Genomic DNA, 19,324 nt, shown 5'->3' on the forward strand with positions numbered 1-19,324 from the left:
CCTCAACTGCATGATTGCGCCAAAAAATTTTCACCAGTGGAATCTTCTTCGTACGTAACTCCTGTTCCTTCCAGTCAAGAATCCGCGGTAGCACTTCCTCATAAGCTTAAGTGTCTCTCAACTCCAGTGTTTCATAACTGATCACATGGGAGGGGTTTGGGACGTAATTTCTCAGCATAGTAATGTGAAATACGTCATGAATCCTATATAGGACCGGTGGTAATGTCAATCGATAGGCAATTAGACCTACTCTTTCAAGAATCTCAAATGGTCCAAAATACCTTGTGCTCAGCTTAACCTTCCTCCTGAACCTCATAACCCCTTTCATCGGTACCACCTTCAGGAACACGTGATCTCCTGCGTCAAACTCCAATTCTCACTGACGAGTATCAGCATAACTCTTTTACCGACTCTACGCTGTCCTGATCCTGTCTCTAATGAGTCTGACTTTATCCTGAGTCTGCTGTATCAACTCTAGCCCCAATACCTGTCTCTCTCCAACCTCATCCCAGTATAACGGGGATTGGCACCTCCTTCCATAAAGCGCCTCATACGGTGTCATCCCAATGCTGGCCTGGTAGGTGTTGTTATTCGCAAACTCAACCAGTGGCAGATACTACATTCAACGACCTCTAAAGTCTAGCACACATGCTCGCAACATATCCTCCAGAATTTGTATCGTCCTCTCCATTTGCCCATCTTTTTTAGGATGAAAAACTATGCTGAACGACAACTGAAAACCCATGGCCCCTTGCAGACTCTTCTAAAAACGAGATGTGAATCGTGGGTCTCTATTTAAAACTATGGACACTGGGATTCCGGAGAGCCTAACTATCTCATGGACATATAACTCAGCCAATTTGTCCATAGAGTAGTTAACTCTGATTGGCAAAAAGTAGGCAGTCTTTGTCAATCGGTCCACCACTACCCAATTAGCGTCCTGTCCATGCAACGTCGGCAGTAATCCTGTGACGAAATCCATTACTACATGCTCCCACTTCCACTTAGGAATGTGGAGTAGCTGCAATGATCCTGCCAGTCTCTGGTGCTCAGCCTTCACTTGCTGGCACGTCAAACACTGATCCATATACTGAGTTATCTCCCTCTTCATGTTGCTCCACTAGAAGGACTCTCGAAGATCCTTGTACATTTTAGTGCTACTTGGATGTACAGTATACAAGGACCGATGTGCTTCCTCCAGAATAACCTTCTTGATCTCAAGGTCGGCAGGAACACATAACCTGGTATGGAACTTTAAGGCTCTATCATCTGAGATGCTGAACTTTGTTTCTTGACCATCCTGTACCTTCCCCATAAGCCCTACTAGTTCTACATCATTCCTCCGAATTACTCTAATTCTCTCTTGTAGGTTGGCTGCAAGACCAAGTCAGCAATAAACACCTGGTGATCACCCTTTATCAGCTACACACCAAGCCTCTCTAGATCTATTTGGACCAGATGTTGGATTTTCACTGCATATATAAATGAATCCACTGAATTTCGGCTCAAAGCATTAGCAACCACATTAGCCTTTCTCGGATGGTAGTTGATACTGCAGTCGTAATCCTTTAGTAGCTCCAGTCATCTTCTCTGCCTCATATTTAATTCCTTCTGTGTGAAGAAATACTTTAAACTCTTATGGTTAGTAAATATCTCACACCTACTCCTATAAGTTAGTGCCTCAAAATTTTAAACACATAAAAAACCACTGCCAATTCTAGATCTTAGGTAGGGTAGTTCTTCTCATATTCTTTCAACTGTCATAAGACATGGGCTATCACTCTCCCTTACTGCATTAACACGCATCCAAGCCCTTTTTGGGACGCAACACTATAAATTACGAACCCCTTTTCTCCTGAAGGAATCGTCAACACAAGCAGTGATGAGTCGCTGCTTCAATTCCTAGAAGCTCTGTTCACATTCATTAGACCACTCAAACTTCACTCTCTTCTTGGTTAATCTGGTTAATGGACCTGACAGTCTAAAGAAGCCCTTAACAAACCTGTGGTAGTACCCAACCAATCCCAGGAAACTCTTGATCTCGTGTACATTCTTTGGTCGTACCCAGTCTACTACCATCTCAATCTTACTCGGATCAACAGAAGTACCATTCCTGGATATAACGTGTCCAAGGAAGGTAACCTATTCCAACCAGAACTCGCACTTCTTGAGCTTCGTATATAGCTTCTTCTCTTGCAACTCCTGAAGTACTATACTCAAATGCTCCTCGTGCTCCTCTGAGCTCTTCGAATATACCAGTATATCATTAACAAATACTACCACAAATTGATCTAAATACTGGTGAAAGACCATATTCATCAAATTCATAAAAGCTGCAGGAGCATTCGTCAACCCAAAAGGCATAACCAGAAATTTATAGTGTCCATACCATGTTCTAAATGTCATCTTCAGAATATCTTCTGCCCTGACTTTTACCTAATGATACCCGGAGCATAAGTCTATCTTCAAAAAGATCTGTGTCCCCTGTAACTGATCAAACAAATCATCGATACGCGGGAACGAGTATTTATTCTTGATAGTTACTTTATTTATTTTCCTATAGGCAATGCACAACCTTATCAACCCATCTTTCTTCCCCACAAACAAAATCGGTGCTCCCCAGGGCGATACACTAGGCTGAATAAACCCCTTATCTAACTGTTCTTTCATATTCTTTTCCTTTCTCTTTCTTTTCTTTTATTACTTTCATAAATTAAATTTTCCGAGTCTCTACATCTAAATATTAATTTAATTAATAATAATATAACCAAATTATCAAATGCATAAATAAAATCACTTTTAAACGACAACAACCAATTGTTCTTTACTTCTCAAAGTCTACTTAAATTTTTTTTTCTCAAAACTTACTTAAAATGTAGGACTCTTTAAATATTTTTAATAAGACATAACCTAAAAGCACTTCGAAAAAAAAAATGAGAATACTACTTTATTTCAAGGAAAATTTTACTATTTTAATATAAAATATTTTTAAAATAAAAATCTATTTTGTGAAAAAGTTAAGAGGAAAATTTAATTGACAAATTGGGGGGTATCCTTCTCTAAAATTTGTTGAGGTTCACAAAAATATTAGAATAAATTATTATTGTGAAAGCTTCAAAATAAAACAATATGTTACTAACAATTAATTAAGAGCAAGAGAATTGATCAACTAAAAAAAAAAGAATTAAATCTAGCGTTCAAAATAAAAATAAAAATAAATCTAACGTTCAATTTACAAATATGCATTAATTTTGTCTTCTATTTGAAAACAGGTCCATATGCATGAATGCCTTTGGCTTCAGCTAGGCATTGGAATCCCAAAGCCCGACAGACTTCTGAAAAGACTTCACAGGGACTGATTAGAAGCCCTAGCTTTGAAATATTTGCATCCCTGCAGTTTGTTAGCATATTTACATATCTTTCAAGTTTCAATCATGGTTTTTGCAACTTTCAACTAAACTTCGACTGCATGGTAAAGGAATTTATTCACTCAAATGTCACAAGCAAAGATACAAAGCCCATTAAACTTTATTCTCGAAGAAGAAGAAGAAGAAGAAGAAGAAGAGGGTACATCCGTATATGGGCATTTGCTTAAAAGTGTTGATTAAGATTCGCATAGTGGCCGTTGGATTTACTGCGTAAAAAGCTTTACTTTGAAGTGGGTCGGAGGAGATCTGGAGAAGAAAGAATCTGGGTATGAGGGTTTCCCATTCTCCATTATATCAGGACTGCCAGTCTTCAAAATGGGCTAGAGATTTTCAGAACTAGAAACCCTAGTTGCAGTTTTAAAATTTTTTTTTCTCAACTACTATGTAAAATGAGCTCACTCAAACTCCCAGAGTCAGTTCCTTCTCCAGCACAAGACTCTGAGCGACTCAGAGAAGTTTTTCGAAGTCTCTCTCTCTCTCTCTCCCCCCCCCCCCCCAAAAAAAATTTTTCCATTTAGTTACCTACTTGGGGAGGTGGGGGAAGTTTGAAATCCAATCTGGGATGATGATGATTATTGTTTTAATTGATATATAGGGCGGAAGAACAAGAATGCAAGTGAAATAATATGGATACTGGGGCACAGAGACTCGAAGCACAGAAAGGAGATCAAATATGAGTATGAAAAGCTTTTTGGCCAATCCCTCATAAAGTCCCTCCATTCTGAACTTTCTGCCTCTGCTGAGTTCAAGGTAATTCACCTTCATTGGGTTTAGAAACTCATTCATGCATGAAATTTCGAAAGTACAATTATTGGGTTGTCTTCATTTAGAGATTATACATGAATTATCTGCTTTAATTCCAAAATAAAAAGGGGGAGGCAAACTGTCAATGCTGTGTGCATTTTTTTGTGGGTTCAACAAAAGGCAGGGAAGAGCAACCCTGAGACTAAGAGTTTGCTTTCAGCACTAGTGGAAGAGAGTCCAGAATCAAGAAACCTATATTGAATGTTAAGCTGTGTGTACTTTGCTGGCTGTACAATGTAGCCATCCGATCTGCACAGCCGATGGCGTCCCAGTATTTCCAATAGTTAAATGATTTTTTCTTGCTGATTGATTGTGCTAGGTTATCAGTTCTTCCATGGTTGGATCCAAGGCAGATATTCCAGATTCAGTAACCAGAGTTATTGTAAGCCGAGCAGAGAGAGACCTGGTGAACATCAAGGCAGAGTATTTGAACACAAACAAAACAACCCTCAGCAGTGCTCTCACTGGTGACACTTATTACAAGGATTTCTTGATGGCCTTACTTGGTGAACAGCTTTAAGCTTTATGTAGCATACATGCGTGCACCTACTTACATGTCAAAAAAGTCTTAGGGTTTGGGAAACAATTTTCATTTCTCATTTTCAACTTTTTCAAAAATGGCACCTTCTTTTTTAGTTTTCCAATTTTCAACATTTGTACGAGAAAATTTGGGAAACATCTTTGTATTGTTTTCCAAGTTTCCTATATAAATGTTGAAAAATTGAAAAATAACTTAACATTTTTGTAATATTTTGAAAATCGAAAATGACAAATGAAACTATGTTCCCCACAGCAGGCCTCTAACCTCATTGTTCTGTAGTTTACCAGCATAGGTCTATCTCCATTGTAGACCTGAAAACTATTGTAATCTGAATTAGAGGGAACGTATAGAGAAATTATCCTATATAAGAAATTTATAATTCTCCTTGCTTAATTGTGTGTACACGAGTGCATGTGCAGCAACTTTTTGAGCACATGTAACACTAAATTGATGGTATTTGTTTTGTGTTATGAAGGTAAATTATAGAATCATTCTTTAAAGTTTCACCCAATTTCACTTTCATTCTAGATGTTTTAATTATTGCATACGCTTCTTGAACTTGCAGTTAAATTACAATGTGATCATTGACCATCAAACTTGGCAAACTAATGTTAACCCACTTGACAAATTCATGAAAAGGATCATATAAATTATTGCATAAATTATTTGGTTTTATATGGATTTAAATAAAATTCAATACAAACAACATGGCATTGGTTCTTTTTAGGTATTAACTAATTATCTCTTGTGAGCAATGTGAGCAGGAATTCCTTATAGTTTCCATTGGCTCTCTCTTCAATCTTCTCAGACAAAGAAACTCCATACTGATTATGGTACTGTTCTTTGATCTCCTTCATTTGTGCATCAGCTTGTGTCACGATGACCCTAGTTAGAGCTTCTTTAGTATTCTCATCGCCACCATTTCTCAATGCTGCATCCAAAGCCTTAAAGAAGGGAAACAGATAAAAATGGTGAAAATAAATCATTGACATGCACAAACAGGCTTGAGACTTAGGTGTGGGCTTATCTCATACCTTGCAGAAGTATATTTGAGGAGTACACAGGCATTGTATCATGTCTTTTAAGCTCAAGTCAACATTAAGATCCTAAATAGGCATTACAGATTGAATTAGAAATATGCATGTTTAAAGAGTAAATATCACAATGATTTACAGCAGTCGTGGGCTGCCGAACCAAGGGTTGTAAGAAAGTAATGAGGCCTAGGTGAGGATGCCGACTACCAACCTAACCCTAATCCTCGATCTGTGCTTAAACCGTACTGGTTCATTTTCGAGGAGGTTGGGATTTGAATGAATCCCACAAGAGAGGTTGTTCGATGAAGAGTTAATAAAAGCCAAACAGACTTGAAAAATGTCTGTGTATGTGTGCACATATGTATATGTAAGGTTGGGTTGATCCCATACCTCATCCAGGTTTGAGCCACAAATGCCCTCGTAGTGTTTGTAGATTGCCCGGAGATGGGGCTTGCTCCTTGTTGCTACTATCCTCACCACCTCTTCATCCTCCATGGGCTGCTTCTTATCTGCATTTCTAATGCAACTGCAGAGTGTCTTGGCCTCACATTTTGCGGCCTCTTCACTTACTTTTGGCCCTTCATACCTATATGAACTCACTAGTGCGACCAACATCTTTTCAATTCACAAAATTTTGTATGTTAGATGCTATTTTATGCCCCTTGCTTTAGGCAGCTTTTACTGAAAGTCATCTTAAAGTACAAAAATAAAATCCTAAAAGTCCATATCTAATAAATCACTTCTGTTGGCTTAAAACTGAAATCACTCTAGGGCAAAAGTTGGTACCCGGAGATTGTACGAGGCTAGTTTTATAACCAAAGTTGCCCCAAATGATACCTTTTATGTCTTCCCGATCTCATATATGTGCTCAATGTAATTTTAAAATTGAGGAAAAGCTTATTTGAGAATTGGGTCGAATTTGTGTGAAAGATACATAATTATATAATTTTTTTTTTCTAATTCTATATAAATTTAATTCCAAAATAGCAAAACTCATATTCGATCTTACCTTGAGTAACCACATTTGCTTCTATCCTTTTTATTTTTATTTTTTTTTTAGCTCTTCAATTTGAAAAATTTGTTTTGTGTAAGGAGTACATCATAATTATTTATTCGGTGAGAGATCCATTAAATGAATGGTGATGATGCATCAATCGGACAAAGTACCTTGCGTTCTGAGCCATTGACATGGTGGGCCATGTCTTCCTCAATGGAGCGGTCAAAGAGCGCATGATAGGCCCTCCTAGCACCTAATAGCTCCTCAGATGATCTGGTACATGCGACCTCTATGATCACGCTGTACGCCTGTGGACCCACCTTCCTCAATGCCTCCTTCAATAAACGAGCGTCTCTTTCCCAAGGGTGCATGGTCCATAAAACCACTGCATTCTGAAAATAATAATATTTATTTTAAAATAAAATGTAAAAAAATAGAAAATACAATATTATACTTCTAATTTTTAGAAAATAACTTCTTATAAATATTAAAAAATTTGAAATAACATTTTTTTATATAATTCTTAGAAAAACTAAAGATAAATAAAACATTCTTTACAATTGCAAAAACTAAAAATGCATAAAAAGAATACCTAAAAACGGGTGAATTCACATTTTAAAAACGCAATATGCTGTTCATTCCACCTTTCGAAAAACCTATCATCCTCGATGAAGAACCTCGGCATACCTTCTTTTCTAAAAGATCTCCTCCTTTCGGGATTCCACTCTCCCAGTGTTGATATCAAAGACATCTCATCCACTCCAAGACCTAGAAAAAGAATTTCAAAAATCACATTATTTTTTTTAATAAATTAAGAAGGCAACATCATGCTCGATGCTATAAAATTCAAGTTTCAAATTTGTAATCTATAATTTTAAACAAAATGCATTACCATGGATTTTTGTTTTATTTTAGTTTAAGAGTGGTTAGTGTGGACAAATAATAATTTTTTATTTTCATAGAATAAATAAATAATATAAAAATTTATTACAAATATGCGATTATCAGTAGAAAATACAAGGCTAAAATATATTAATTCTCCATAGAAATTTTATAGAAAAATTAAAATAAATGGAATTAATAATTGAAAAAAAGATCATAAGGAAATAAATAAAGAATGAGGAAGGAGAAGAGAAAACCTGAGAAAGCCTTTGATAGGAGTTGAGAGTGATGAGAGAGAGCCATTAAAGTTTTTGGGTAGATTTAATTTGGTGCCTAATTTCCACCTTTTTATATGAATTAGTTGATGGTGACATATTTTCAGTTACATGGTCAAAGGGACATTTGGGTAATTTACTCCTTTACATAATTAACAGTTAAAGTGAAGTTATTTACTTTTTACCGCTTAGGATTATTACGCTAACTTATATTCTTTTAATTTTTTTGGTCCGATTACATTTATGGACTCTTAGAATCGGAGAAGTATGTTAGTAAAAAGTGAGATCGTTTTTATTTATGATATTTTTTAATTTTAATTTGCTCGTTTAATGTTTAATTTTAGTAAACTTCATGATTTCTTATACCTTTCATTTTTATTTTTTATTTTTTTCTATTGAAAGGAGATAAAAAAATTATGGAATTTTGATTTATATTGAATTTGGATAAGATAATTTATAAAAGGGTTTTGAAAATTTATCCAAGTCCATCTAAATCCAAATCCGAGGCTCAAAATCAATGCTCCAAATACAGAGTATTTATTAATTACATTTGTACTTTCAAAAATATCAATAGGCTCCTTCTTTTAAAGAATTCAATTTCATGAAAATAATCTTTTAAATTTTACTTTATTTATGATTAATTTAGATTTTATATGTTTTGACTAATAAATCTTTGCAAATGAATCCGCCTTGATCTTATGAGAAATTAAATTTTATTTACTTATTTTTTAAAAGTAATTACTAACCTATATTAAGGAAATTGTTTACTTTTCCAACAAACCGTCGACGGTTTCAATATACCATTCAACAGCTGCAAGCCCTATCTGTTTGTATGAGAGTCCGGGAGACAGAACGCATAACTAATTTCTAGATTCAAGTAATTAATTTATAAATAAATAAAAGCATCACCTAGTTAAGTACTTCATTAATTTTGAATATATAAAAATTTTCTGTCTTTAATAACTATTTTTACATATATAAATTATGTATAAGTCTATATAAAACCATGATAAATAAAATTTTTTTTCTCAAAACTTACTTAAAATATAGGACTCTTTAAATATTTTTAATAAGACATAACCTAAAAGTACTTCGAAAAAAAAAATGAGAATACTACTTTATTTCAAGGAAAATTTTACTATTTTAATAGAAAATATTTTTAAAATAAAAATCTATTTTGTGAAAAAGTTAAGAGGAAAATTTAATTGACAAATTGGGGGGTATCCTTCTCTAAAATTTGTTGAGGTTCACAAAAATATTAGAATAAATTATTATTGTGAAAGCTTCAAAATAAAACAATATGTTACTAACAATTAATTAAGAGCAAGAGAATTGATCAACTAAAAAAAAAAAGAATTAAATCTAGCGTACAAAAAAAATAAAAATAAAAATAAATCTTACGTGCAATTTACAAATATGCATTAATTTTGTCTTCTATTTGAAAACAGGTCCATATGCATGAATGCCTTTGGCTTCAGCTAGGCATTGGAATCCCAAAGCCCGACAGACTTCTGAAAAGACTTCACAGGGACTGATTAAAAGCCCTAGCTTTGAAATATTTGCATCCCTGCACTTTGTTAGCATATTTACATATCTTTCAAGTTTCAATCATGGTTTTGCAACTTTCAACTATACTTCGACTGCATGCTAAAGGAATTTATTCACTCAAATGTCACAAGCAAAGATACAAAGCCCATTAAACTTTATTCTCAAAGAAGAAGAAGAAGAAGAAGAAGAGGGTACATCCGTATGTCGGCATTTGCTTAAAAGTGTTGATTAAGATTCGCATAGTGGCCGTTGGATTTACTGCGTAAAAAGCTTTACTTTGAAGTGGGTCGGAGGAAATCTGGAGAAGAAAGAATCTGGGTATGAGGGTTTCCCATTCTCCATTATATCAGGACTGCCAGTCTTCAAAATGGGCTAGAGATTTTCAGAACTAGAAACCCTAGTTGCAGTTTTTAAATTTTTTTTTCTCAACTGCTATGTAAAATGAGCTCACTCAAACTCCCAGAGTCAGTTCCTTCTCCAGCACAAGACTCTGAGCGACTCAGAGAAGTTTTTCGAAGTCTCTCTCTCTCTCTCTCACCCCCCCCCCCCCCCCCAAAAAAAAATTTTCCATTTAGTTACCTACTTGGGGAGGTGGGGGAAGTTTGAAATCCAATCTGGGATGATGATGATTATTGTTTTAATTGATATATAGGGCGGAAGAACAAGAATGCAAGTGAAATAATATGGATACTGGGGCACAGAGACTCGAAGCACAGAAAGGAGATCAAATATGAGTATGAAAAGCTTTTTGGCCAATCCCTCATAAAGTCCCTCCATTCTGAACTTTCTGCCTCTGCTGAGTTCAAGGTAATTCACCTTCATTGGGTTTAGAAACTCATTCATGCATGAAATTTCGAAAGTACAATTATTGGGTTGTCTTCATTTAGAGATTATACATGAATTATCTGCTTTAATTCCAAAATAAAAAGGGGGAGGCAAACTGTCAATGCTGTGTGCATTTTTTTGTGGGTTCAACAAAAGGCAGGGAAGAGCAACCCTGAGACTAAGAGTTTGCTTTCAGCACTAGTGGAAGAGAGTCCAGAATCAAGAAACCTATATTGAATGTTAAGCTGTGTGTACTTTGCTGGCTGTACAATGTAGCCATCCGATCTGCACAGCCGATGGCGTCCCAGTATATCTGCTTGACTTTGCTGTCCCAATTCCTTTAGATTAATTGTTTGAGCTAGGAGTAAGATCCAGATTCAGATGATTAGATTTGTTCTTCTTTGTATGGATGAGGGAGTAGGGTGGGCTGAACTGAATTGATTTTAACTTCGTGAATCTCTGATCCCAATCCAATTTCTGCCCCTGGAACAAAGCCCATAGTCAAGATTTATCATTTTAGCACTTGGACCCTCCCTCCCCACACACAAAGATTTGTTGATAACTTCTAACTGATCTACCTTCGAGTCCCTAATAAGTCCCCCAGCATCCGCAAGGGCCTCAGATACCCCTTGCACTATACCAGCGATGAGGGGCATTAATAAGAATCTTAAGACCAGGCAACAAATACCTCCATTTTTTGACACCGAACTAAATGTATAATAATCGGGATCAGACATGGTTTGAGTAAATAACTCATCAAGGCTTCAGGAAATATAGCTGCCCAGCTGTCATTAGCATAAGCATTATCAAATTTTTCTTGAGTAAGAACAACCAAATATCTGTACATTTACTTTTTCCTTTCCTTTTATGCAATGCATTTAATAACATAAATCCATTTCGACGAATGATGTTGCAGGCTTTGAAATACAATTGCTTCAGAGAGAAACAAATAGTGTTACTACTTTTGAAATAGTATTGTTTCAAGAAAACTTGAAAAGGTTTAGTGCAGACAAGCCATTCAATTTAATCCCTGAGTTGTGCCCAAATGCTTCCTAGCTGTCAATAGAAGGCTAGATAATGTCTCTTAAATTACATCCCAATGGGGAAATTCATGTTGGAGGTCCAAATATCTCGGGAAAAAGTGAGAAGGGAATTAGAATGGACAATGTGCTACATCATGTTGTGCGGCCCAATATTGGTTGGCTTTTCATGGGATATAAAAAATAGAAGGCCTTCAGTTGCTTAGTCGAACATGACTACATGAGCACTGTTATATGCACAGCTCCCCTCCACCATCGGTTTCCAGAAGTCTAGAACCGCTCATAGGCTCCTGTATCTTTTAAATGGTTGTGCAAAACTATTGTGGAAAGGAATTGTACACTCGAACTTTCTTTTGAACTATGGTCCCAGTGCATGGGTCTTGGCCCAAGCTTGAGAGTTAAGACTGTCCAAGCATCAGGCATGAGGCCTTATTTTGCAACCCTTTCCCAGGCTTGCGTAAAAGGCCCATAACATTTTATCAGACTGAACAAAAAAAGGCAAAAAATATTCCCAGATACAAGCTGAAAAGACACTCTCTTCCACTGGCAGAGCACACGGACATATGCATACGCTTATTACACTGTCATGACCAATGGTCAGATGTGCACATTGAAGCTAGGCAGGCACATGGTCAGGTCTATACAAAGCTAGAGATCCATGATTTTCTTAAATCAACTAACAGTTAATTAAGTTTGTGTTTTAGGGCATGGACTTTGGGGCCTCGGATTTGGGTTTATGTAGATATGGGTGAAACTCAACATAATTTTGCATTGTGTTTGTCCAAGTCTACACAAACTCAAATCTGAAGTCTGAACTCCTAGTTCTCAAGCATAGAGAAGCTTTATCAAAACAATTCATCATTTTAATAATGTTTTCTTTTGTTTGATTCATTCAAATTAAAGCATTAGAATGTAACTGTTGAATGTGCTTGATAAGTGGCAGAGTGCAGTAGAGTTGTGGCTGTATGATGCTCCTGAGAGGGATGCAAGGCTAGCATGGATGGCCCTAAGGACCATGTCCAAGAAGAAGAGAATTAAGAATCACCTGCAGGCAATAGTAGAGATAGCGTGTGCATCCTCTCCTCACCATCTGATGGCAGTAAGGCAGGCCTATCGTAATCTCTTTGATTGCTCCCTAGAAGAAGACATTGCATATAATGTCTCCCAACCCCTTAGAAAGGTGAGTTAATTTAATTGCATGCCTAACCTTTGGGCACATGCAGGCATGTGTAATATGTCTTTATTTACTATGTTTATTTAGTTAAGAAAAAAAAATTTGCCTACTTTGATAATTTAATCAAAGTCTTTTCTGCATTCAGCCACCAATATTCTAAGATGTTAAGAAGTAAACAACAAAGAACAGTTGTAGGTGGTTATACATTAATTATGAGTTAGTTATGAACATTTATCTGTTAGATATAAGTAAACTTGTTATAAATTAGTTACAGAATACGCTGTATTTTTTTCAAATTGCTATTGTTTTTCGGGTAGAAGACACTGACCATCCTTGAGGTTTGGCAAAAATGCAGGCCTCCCATGAGGTCTCAAAAATTCTATGGAGCTACTTTGAGTTCTGGAAAGAAGATGTGCTCCAAAAATTCATGGGCCTCCCTTGGGGTTTTGCAAAAAAAAAAAAAAGCAGATTTTCCTTTATATTTGGCAAATAGAAAGGCTAGGGAGGGTGTTTAAGTGTCCCAAAAAGAAAATGTCAAGGAGGTTTGTGAGATTTTTGTAGCCTCAAGAGAGGTCTGCATTATTTTTGCCAAACCTTAGTAGAGTTCACTGGGATTTTTCACACCTGAGGAGAGGTTGGCATCTTTTTTGCCGAATATCAGGGGAGGTTATAGTCTTTTGCCGTTATTCTTTCTGTTGAACCAATACTTTTATGGGGATAATAGAAAGATAAAAGGTGGATGATGAAGCAGGAAAATCCTCTTCATGTATGTATAGATATGTTAGCTGAGTTTATGATACCCAAATCTGCCATACTGACTTTATGATACCCAAATCTGCCATACTTACAGCTTCATTAAGAAAACTGTGAGCATAAAACAACTTTGTCCCATATACATGCACAACTCTGTAACAGATTGAGATCTGTACATAAGGGTCTTAACAAATTCCTTTACACTCCATGGAACCCCATCTGCCTTTTCAGGAATTTGCTGAGGTATTTGAGAATTGGTAGCCAAAATCAAATTAAAGAAACCCCCTCAGCAGCCAATGGCCTAACCCTCTATGCATAGTTTGCAGTTCATGCTAAACCACTGAAACAGGGATCTCTGCAAAAGCAAACCCGAAAGTAAGTGCACCTCTACAATCCCTTAAGAGTTAAGAGCACTACCAAAGCCACATAAAGGAGGACTGAAATAGCCATCTGTGTTTATCACCTGGCAGCCTGCATCAGGAATTTGCTAGCTGCAAACAATCTGTTTTTTATGATAAAACTGGCTTGCAAACCTGAGGAATTAATGAATGTTCTATTTTTGTTGGAATTGATCATACCTTGATACAGCCACAGTACTTTAGCTTTATTGTTGAACAAAAAGCTGAAAATTTTCTTCAATTGGAGGATTCTCCTTTAAAAATCCTCTTGTTTCTTTTCCTCCAAATGCAATATACTGTAGCATCCAGACAACCCTTCTTAATTAAAGTCAAGAGAGTAGAGCCCTTAAAATTATTAATATCCCAATCCACCAAATTATCCCAGCTAAAAGATGGATGAAGCAAGACCACACTATTGTCTGCATTAGCCTCCTCCTCGTAGATAACTCTTTTAAGAAGGATAAACACAGAAGCGCAATAAATCTGCATGCTTAACCACACTGATTGAACCAATTGAGCTCTCCCAACATAAGTTAGAGATTTTCCATGTGAAGAAGATATTCTAGAAGTAATTTTGTCAATAAGCACTTGAAAATCAACCTGCGACTACTTAAAAGATGCCATAGGCATTTAACTGGAAGCCTCCCTCATTTTAATAATTTACTAGAACCTTCCAATCCCCAAAGAAAGCGGCATTTTTGGATCTATTAACAAGCAACCAGAAACTGAAGAAATTCTGCAAAGTTGTTCAAGATGGAAACAGATCGAACATCTCCATGGCTGAACAATATCTAATCATCAGCATAACTTATGTGGGTAATTCCCTACTTCTTGTGCCCCTGATAAAAAGCAAGTGAAGTACCAGTATCAGTGACTTTTGAACATCTAGCTAAACACTCAATAACCAAAACAAAGAGAAGAGGAGATACAGGATCAACTTGTCTTGAACATCTTCCCCTGAGAAATAGACGAAACGAACTCCATAGAAATAGAGAATTAGTTTTAATGCGAGACAACTCCCAACTAACTAATCTATGAGGAAAATTTGGACCCATTAACAAAATCCTCTAGGAAATCCCAATTCACCATATCTGGAGTTATGGTGAATTCACCTTCCTTGAATCAATCTTCAAAGCACATATGGGAGTTGTAGATTCTCTATGAAACACATTTTCAGTTCCCGCAATGTGGAAAACTAGGTGCATGCACATTTTAAAAAAGTTTTTCAGCCATAATTCCTTTTTTTTTGGCCCATCTGTTTTGAAATATGAAACAACCAAAACATTTCAAAATGCATCTAATTTGATTCATGGGAGCCGAACAACTGATGATTTATTCATAATCTGGGCATGCACAGCTCCTTGTGGGCTTGGCAAGCTCGTACAGGTATGACAAAGAAGTGCTGGAACTGAATGTTGCAAATTCTGAGGCAGCTAAACTACGGGAAGCCATAGAAAGGAAGCAATTGGGCAATGATGAAGTAGTGTGGATACTTAGCACCAGAAATTTCTTTCAGCTCAAAGAAACTTTTAAGTCCTACAAACAAACTTATGACATCCCTATTGATGAGGTTCTACGCCCATTCATATACAGCCATTTGAATTATTTTCCTTTTATTTTTTACCGAAAAATTTAAAGTCCATTAATGTGGACTAAAAAAATTAATACTTTAATTTTTTTTTAAATCACAGGACATCAGAAGCAGCGCCAAAGATGAGTTGGGATTTATATTGCGGGTGGTAGTTTTGTGCATAGATTCCCCAGAGAAACACTTCATTGAGGTATTTTTTAAACTTTATAGCATTGAATTTGCAGTTTAATGTGGGTTTGAGTTTTACTTCTCCACGAGTTCTTTTCATAGCCAGGAAATTAGTGAAAGCAGTTTTCTCATAATTAAGCCATTTTCTTATTTCCAATAGTTAAATGATTTTTTCTTGCTGATTGATTGTGCTAGGTTATCAGTTCTTCCATGGTTGGATCCAAGGCAGATATTCCAGATTCAGTAACCAGAGTTATTGTAAGCCGAGCAGAGAAAGACCTGGTGAACATCAAGACAGAGTATTTGAACACAAACAAAACAACCCTCAGCAGTGCTCTCACTGGTGACACTTATTACAAGGATTTCTTGATGGCCTTACTTGGTGAACAGCTTTAAGCTTTATGTAGCATACATGCGTGCACCTACTTACATGTCAAAAAAGTCTTAGGGTTTGGGAAACAATTTTCATTTCTCATTTTCAACTTTTTCAAAAATGGCACCTTCTTTTTTAGTTTTCCAATTTTCAACATTTGTACGAGAAAATTTGGGAAACATCTTTGTATTGTTTTCCAAGTTTCCTATATAAATGTTGAAAAATTGAAAAATAACTTAACATTTTTGTAATATTTTGAAAATCGAAAATGACAAATGAAACTATGTTCCCCACAGCAGGCCTCTAACCTCATCGTTCTGTAGTTTACCAGCATAGGTCTATCTCCATTGTAGACCTGAAAACTATTGTAATCTGAATTAGAGGGAACGTATAGAGAAATTATCCTATATAAGAAATTTATAATTCTCCTTGTTTTATTGTGTGTACACGAGTGCATGTGCAGCAACTTTTTGAGCACATGTAACACTAAATTGATGGTATTTGTTTTGTGTTATGAAGGTAAATTGTAGAATCATTCTTTAAAGTTTCACCCAATTTCACTTTCATTCTAGATGTTTTAATTATTGCATACGCTTCTTGAACTTGCAGTTAAATTACAATGTGATCATTGACCATCAAACTTGGCAAACTAATGTTAATCCACTTGACAAATTCATGAAGGATCATATAAATTATTGCATAAATTATTTGGTTTTATATGGATTTAAATAAAATTCAATACAAACAACATGGCATTGGTTCTTTTTAGGTATTAACTAATTATCTCTTGTGAGCAATGTGAGCAGGAATTCCTTATAGTTTCCATTGGCTCTCTCTTCAATCTTCTCAGACAAAGAAACTCCATACTGATTATGGTACTGTTCTTTGATCTCCTTCATTTGTGCATCAGCTTGTGTCGCGATGACCCTAGTTAGAGCTTCTTTAGTATTCTCATCGCCACCATTTCTCAATGCTGCATCCAAAGCCTTAAAGAAGGGAAACAGATAAAAATGGTGAAAATAAATCATTGACATGCACAAACAGGCTTGAGACTTAGGTGTGGGCTTATCTCATACCTTGCAGAAGTATATTTGAGGAGTACACAGGCATTGTATCATGTCTTTTAAGCTCAAGTCAACATTAAGATCCTAAATAGGCATTACAGATTGAATTAGAAATATGCATGTTTAAAGAGTAAATATCACAATGATTTACAGCAGTCGTGGGCTGCCGAACCAAGGGTTGTAAGAAAGTAATGAGGCCTAGGTGAGGACGCCGACTACCAACCTAACCCTAATCCTCGATCTGTGCTTAAACCGTACTGGTTCATTTTCGAGGAGGTTGGGATTTGAATGAATCCCACAAGAGAGGTTGTTCGATGAAGAGTTAATAAAAGCCAAACAGACTTGAAAAATGTCTGTGTATGTGTGCACATATGTATATGTAAGGTTGGGTTGATCCCATACCTCATCCAGGTTTGAGCCACAAATGCCCTCGTAGTGTTTGTAGATTGCCCGGAGATGGGGCTTGCTCCTTGTTGCTACTATCCTCACCACCTCTTCATCCTCCATGGGCTGCTTCTTATCTGCATTTCTAATGCAACTGCAGAGTGTCTTGGCCTCACATTTTGCGGCCTCTTCACTTACTTTTGGCCCTTCATACCTATATGAACTCACTAGTGCTACCAACATCTTTTCAATTCACAAAATTTTGTATGTTAGATGCTATTTTATGCTCCTTGCTTTAGGCAGCTTTTACTGAAAGTCATCTTAAAGTACAAAAATAAAATCCTAAAAGTCCATATCTAATAAATCACTTCTGTTGGCTTAAAACTAAAATCACTCTAGGGCAAAAGTTGGTACCCGGAGATTCGTACGAGGCTAATTTTATAACCAAAGTTGCCCCAAATGATACCTTTTATGTCTTCCCGATCTCATATATGTGCTCAATGTAATTTTAAAATTGAGGAAAAGCTTATTTGAGAATTGGATCGAATTCATACATGTGTGAAAGATACATAATTATATAATTTTTTTTCTAATTCTATATAAATTTAAATTCAAAATAGCAAAACTCATATTCAGATCTTAGCTTGAGTAACCACATTTGCTTCTATCTTTTTTATTTTTATTTTTTTTTTAGGTTTTCAATCTGAAAAAATTGTTTTGTGTAAGGAGTACATCATAATTATTTATTTGGTGCGAGACCTATTAAATAAATGGTGGTGATGCATCGGACAAAGTACCTTGCGTTCTGAGCCATTGACATGGTGGGCCACGTCTTCCTCAATGGAGCGGTCAAAGAGCGCATGATAGGCCCTCCTAGCACCTAATAGCTCCTCAGATGATCTGGTACATGCGACCTCTATGATCACGCTGTACGCCAGCGGACCCACCTTCCTCAATGCCTCCTTCAATAAACGAGCGTCTCTTTCCCAAGGGTGCATGGTCCATAAAACCACTGCATTCTGAAAAATAATAATATTTATTTTAAAATAAAACGTAAAAAAATAGAAAATACAATATTATACTTCTAATTTTTAGAAAATAACTTCTTATAAATATTAAAAATTTTGAAATAACATTTTTTTATATAATTCTTAGAAAAACTAAAGATAAATAAAACATTCTTTACAATTGCAAAAACTAAGAATGCATAAAAAGAATACCTGAAAACGGGTGAATTCACATTTTAAAAACGCAATATGCTGTTCATTCCACCTTTCGAAAAACCTATCATCCTCAATGAAGAACCTCGGCGTACCTTCTTTTCTAAAAGATCTCCTCCTTTCGGGATTCCACTCTCCCAGTGTTGATATCAAAGACATCTCATCCACTCCAAGACCTAGAAAAAGAATTTCAAAAATCACATTATTTTTTTTAATAAATTAAGAAGGCAACATCATGCTCGATGCTATAAAATTCAAGTTTCAAATTTGTAATCTATAATTTTAAACAAAATGCATTACCATGGATTTTTGTTTTATTTTAGTTTAAGAGTGGTAAGTGTGGACAAATAATAATTTTTTATTTTCATAGAATAAATAAATAATATAAAAATTTATTACAAATATGCGATTATCAGTAGAAAATACAAGGCTAAAATATATTAATTCTCCATAGAAATTTTATAGAAAAATTAAAATAAATGGAATTAATAATTGAAAAAAAAATCATAAGGAAATAAATAAAGAATGAGGAAGGAGAAGAGGAAACCTGAGAAAGCCTTTGATAGGAGTTGAGAGTGATCAGAGAGAGCCATTAAAGTCTTTGGGTAGATTTAATTTGGTGCCTAATTTCCACCTTTTTATATGAATTAGTTGATGGTGACATATTTTCAGTTACATGGTCAAAGGGACATTTGGGTAATTTACTCCTTCACATAATTAACAGTTAAAGTGAAGTTATTTACTTTTTACCGCTTAGCATTATTATGCTAACTTATACTCTTTTAATTTTTTTGGTCCGATAGGTTACGATTGCATTTATGGACT

The 19,324-nt window shown here is 35.7% G+C and overlaps 2 protein-coding genes and 1 pseudogene across 4 annotated transcripts; 1 reads left to right on the forward strand and 2 right to left on the reverse strand.

The window, feature by feature from the left end:
• Positions 1-3,324: 3,324 nt before the first annotated feature.
• On the forward strand, positions 3,325-16,375 carry LOC131163838 (annexin D3-like). 3 transcript variants are annotated; one of them, XM_058120627.1, is made up of 7 exons: positions 3,325-3,883; positions 5,828-5,842; positions 10,170-10,316; positions 12,318-12,554; positions 15,057-15,269; positions 15,391-15,480; positions 15,654-16,375. In XM_058120627.1, exons 1-7 carry the CDS (start codon positions 3,818-3,820, stop codon positions 15,852-15,854), a joined length of 969 nt encoding a protein of 322 aa, XP_057976610.1. In that variant the 5' UTR covers positions 3,325-3,817; the 3' UTR covers positions 15,855-16,375. The 3 variants fall into 3 exon arrangements, with proteins under 3 accessions (XP_057976610.1, XP_057976609.1, XP_057976607.1); XM_058120626.1 differs by lacking the exons at positions 3,325-3,883; positions 5,828-5,842 and adding an exon at positions 9,402-10,026 and having other exon boundaries at positions 10,162-10,316; XM_058120624.1 differs by lacking the exons at positions 3,325-3,883; positions 5,828-5,842 and adding an exon at positions 9,410-10,026 and having other exon boundaries at positions 10,162-10,316; positions 12,312-12,554.
• Positions 5,508-7,989, reverse strand: LOC131163840 (annexin D4-like; annotated as a pseudogene).
• A 134-nt stretch (positions 16,376-16,509) lies between the features above and the next one.
• LOC131163844 (annexin D4-like) lies at positions 16,510-19,092 on the reverse strand. Its single transcript, XM_058120637.1, has 6 exons — positions 19,047-19,092; positions 18,500-18,675; positions 18,077-18,298; positions 17,298-17,522; positions 16,908-16,979; positions 16,510-16,817 (listed from the first exon to the last, which is right to left on the reverse strand). Exons 1-6 carry the CDS (start codon positions 19,090-19,092, stop codon positions 16,608-16,610), a joined length of 951 nt encoding a protein of 316 aa, XP_057976620.1. The 3' UTR covers positions 16,510-16,607.
• Positions 19,093-19,324: the final 232 nt, after the last annotated feature.

This window comes from Malania oleifera, chromosome 9 (assembly GCF_029873635.1).
Source record: "Malania oleifera isolate guangnan ecotype guangnan chromosome 9, ASM2987363v1, whole genome shotgun sequence".
Taxonomy (NCBI): Eukaryota; Viridiplantae; Streptophyta; class Magnoliopsida; order Santalales; family Ximeniaceae; genus Malania; species Malania oleifera.

Coding starts and splice junctions, on each gene's coding strand:
- LOC131163838 (XM_058120624.1), top strand. CDS start 9,951: ATGAGCTCACTCAAACTCCCAGAGTCAGTTCCTTCTCCAGCACAAGAC. Junction 10,027..10,161: donor ACTCAGAGAAGTTTTTCGAA/GTCTCTCTCTCT, acceptor ATTGATATATAG/GGCGGAAGAACAAGAATGCA. Junction 15,270..15,390: donor ATGACATCCCTATTGATGAG/GTTCTACGCCCA, acceptor TTTAAATCACAG/GACATCAGAAGCAGCGCCAA.
- LOC131163844 (XM_058120637.1), bottom strand. CDS start 19,092: ATGGCTCTCTCTGATCACTCTCAACTCCTATCAAAGGCTTTCTCAG. Junction 18,299..18,499: donor GTGAATTCACCCGTTTTCAG/GTATTCTTTTTA, acceptor ATTATTTTTCAG/AATGCAGTGGTTTTATGGAC. Junction 16,980..17,297: donor GTGGCTCAAACCTGGATGAG/GTATGGGATCAA, acceptor ATGCCTATTTAG/GATCTTAATGTTGACTTGAG.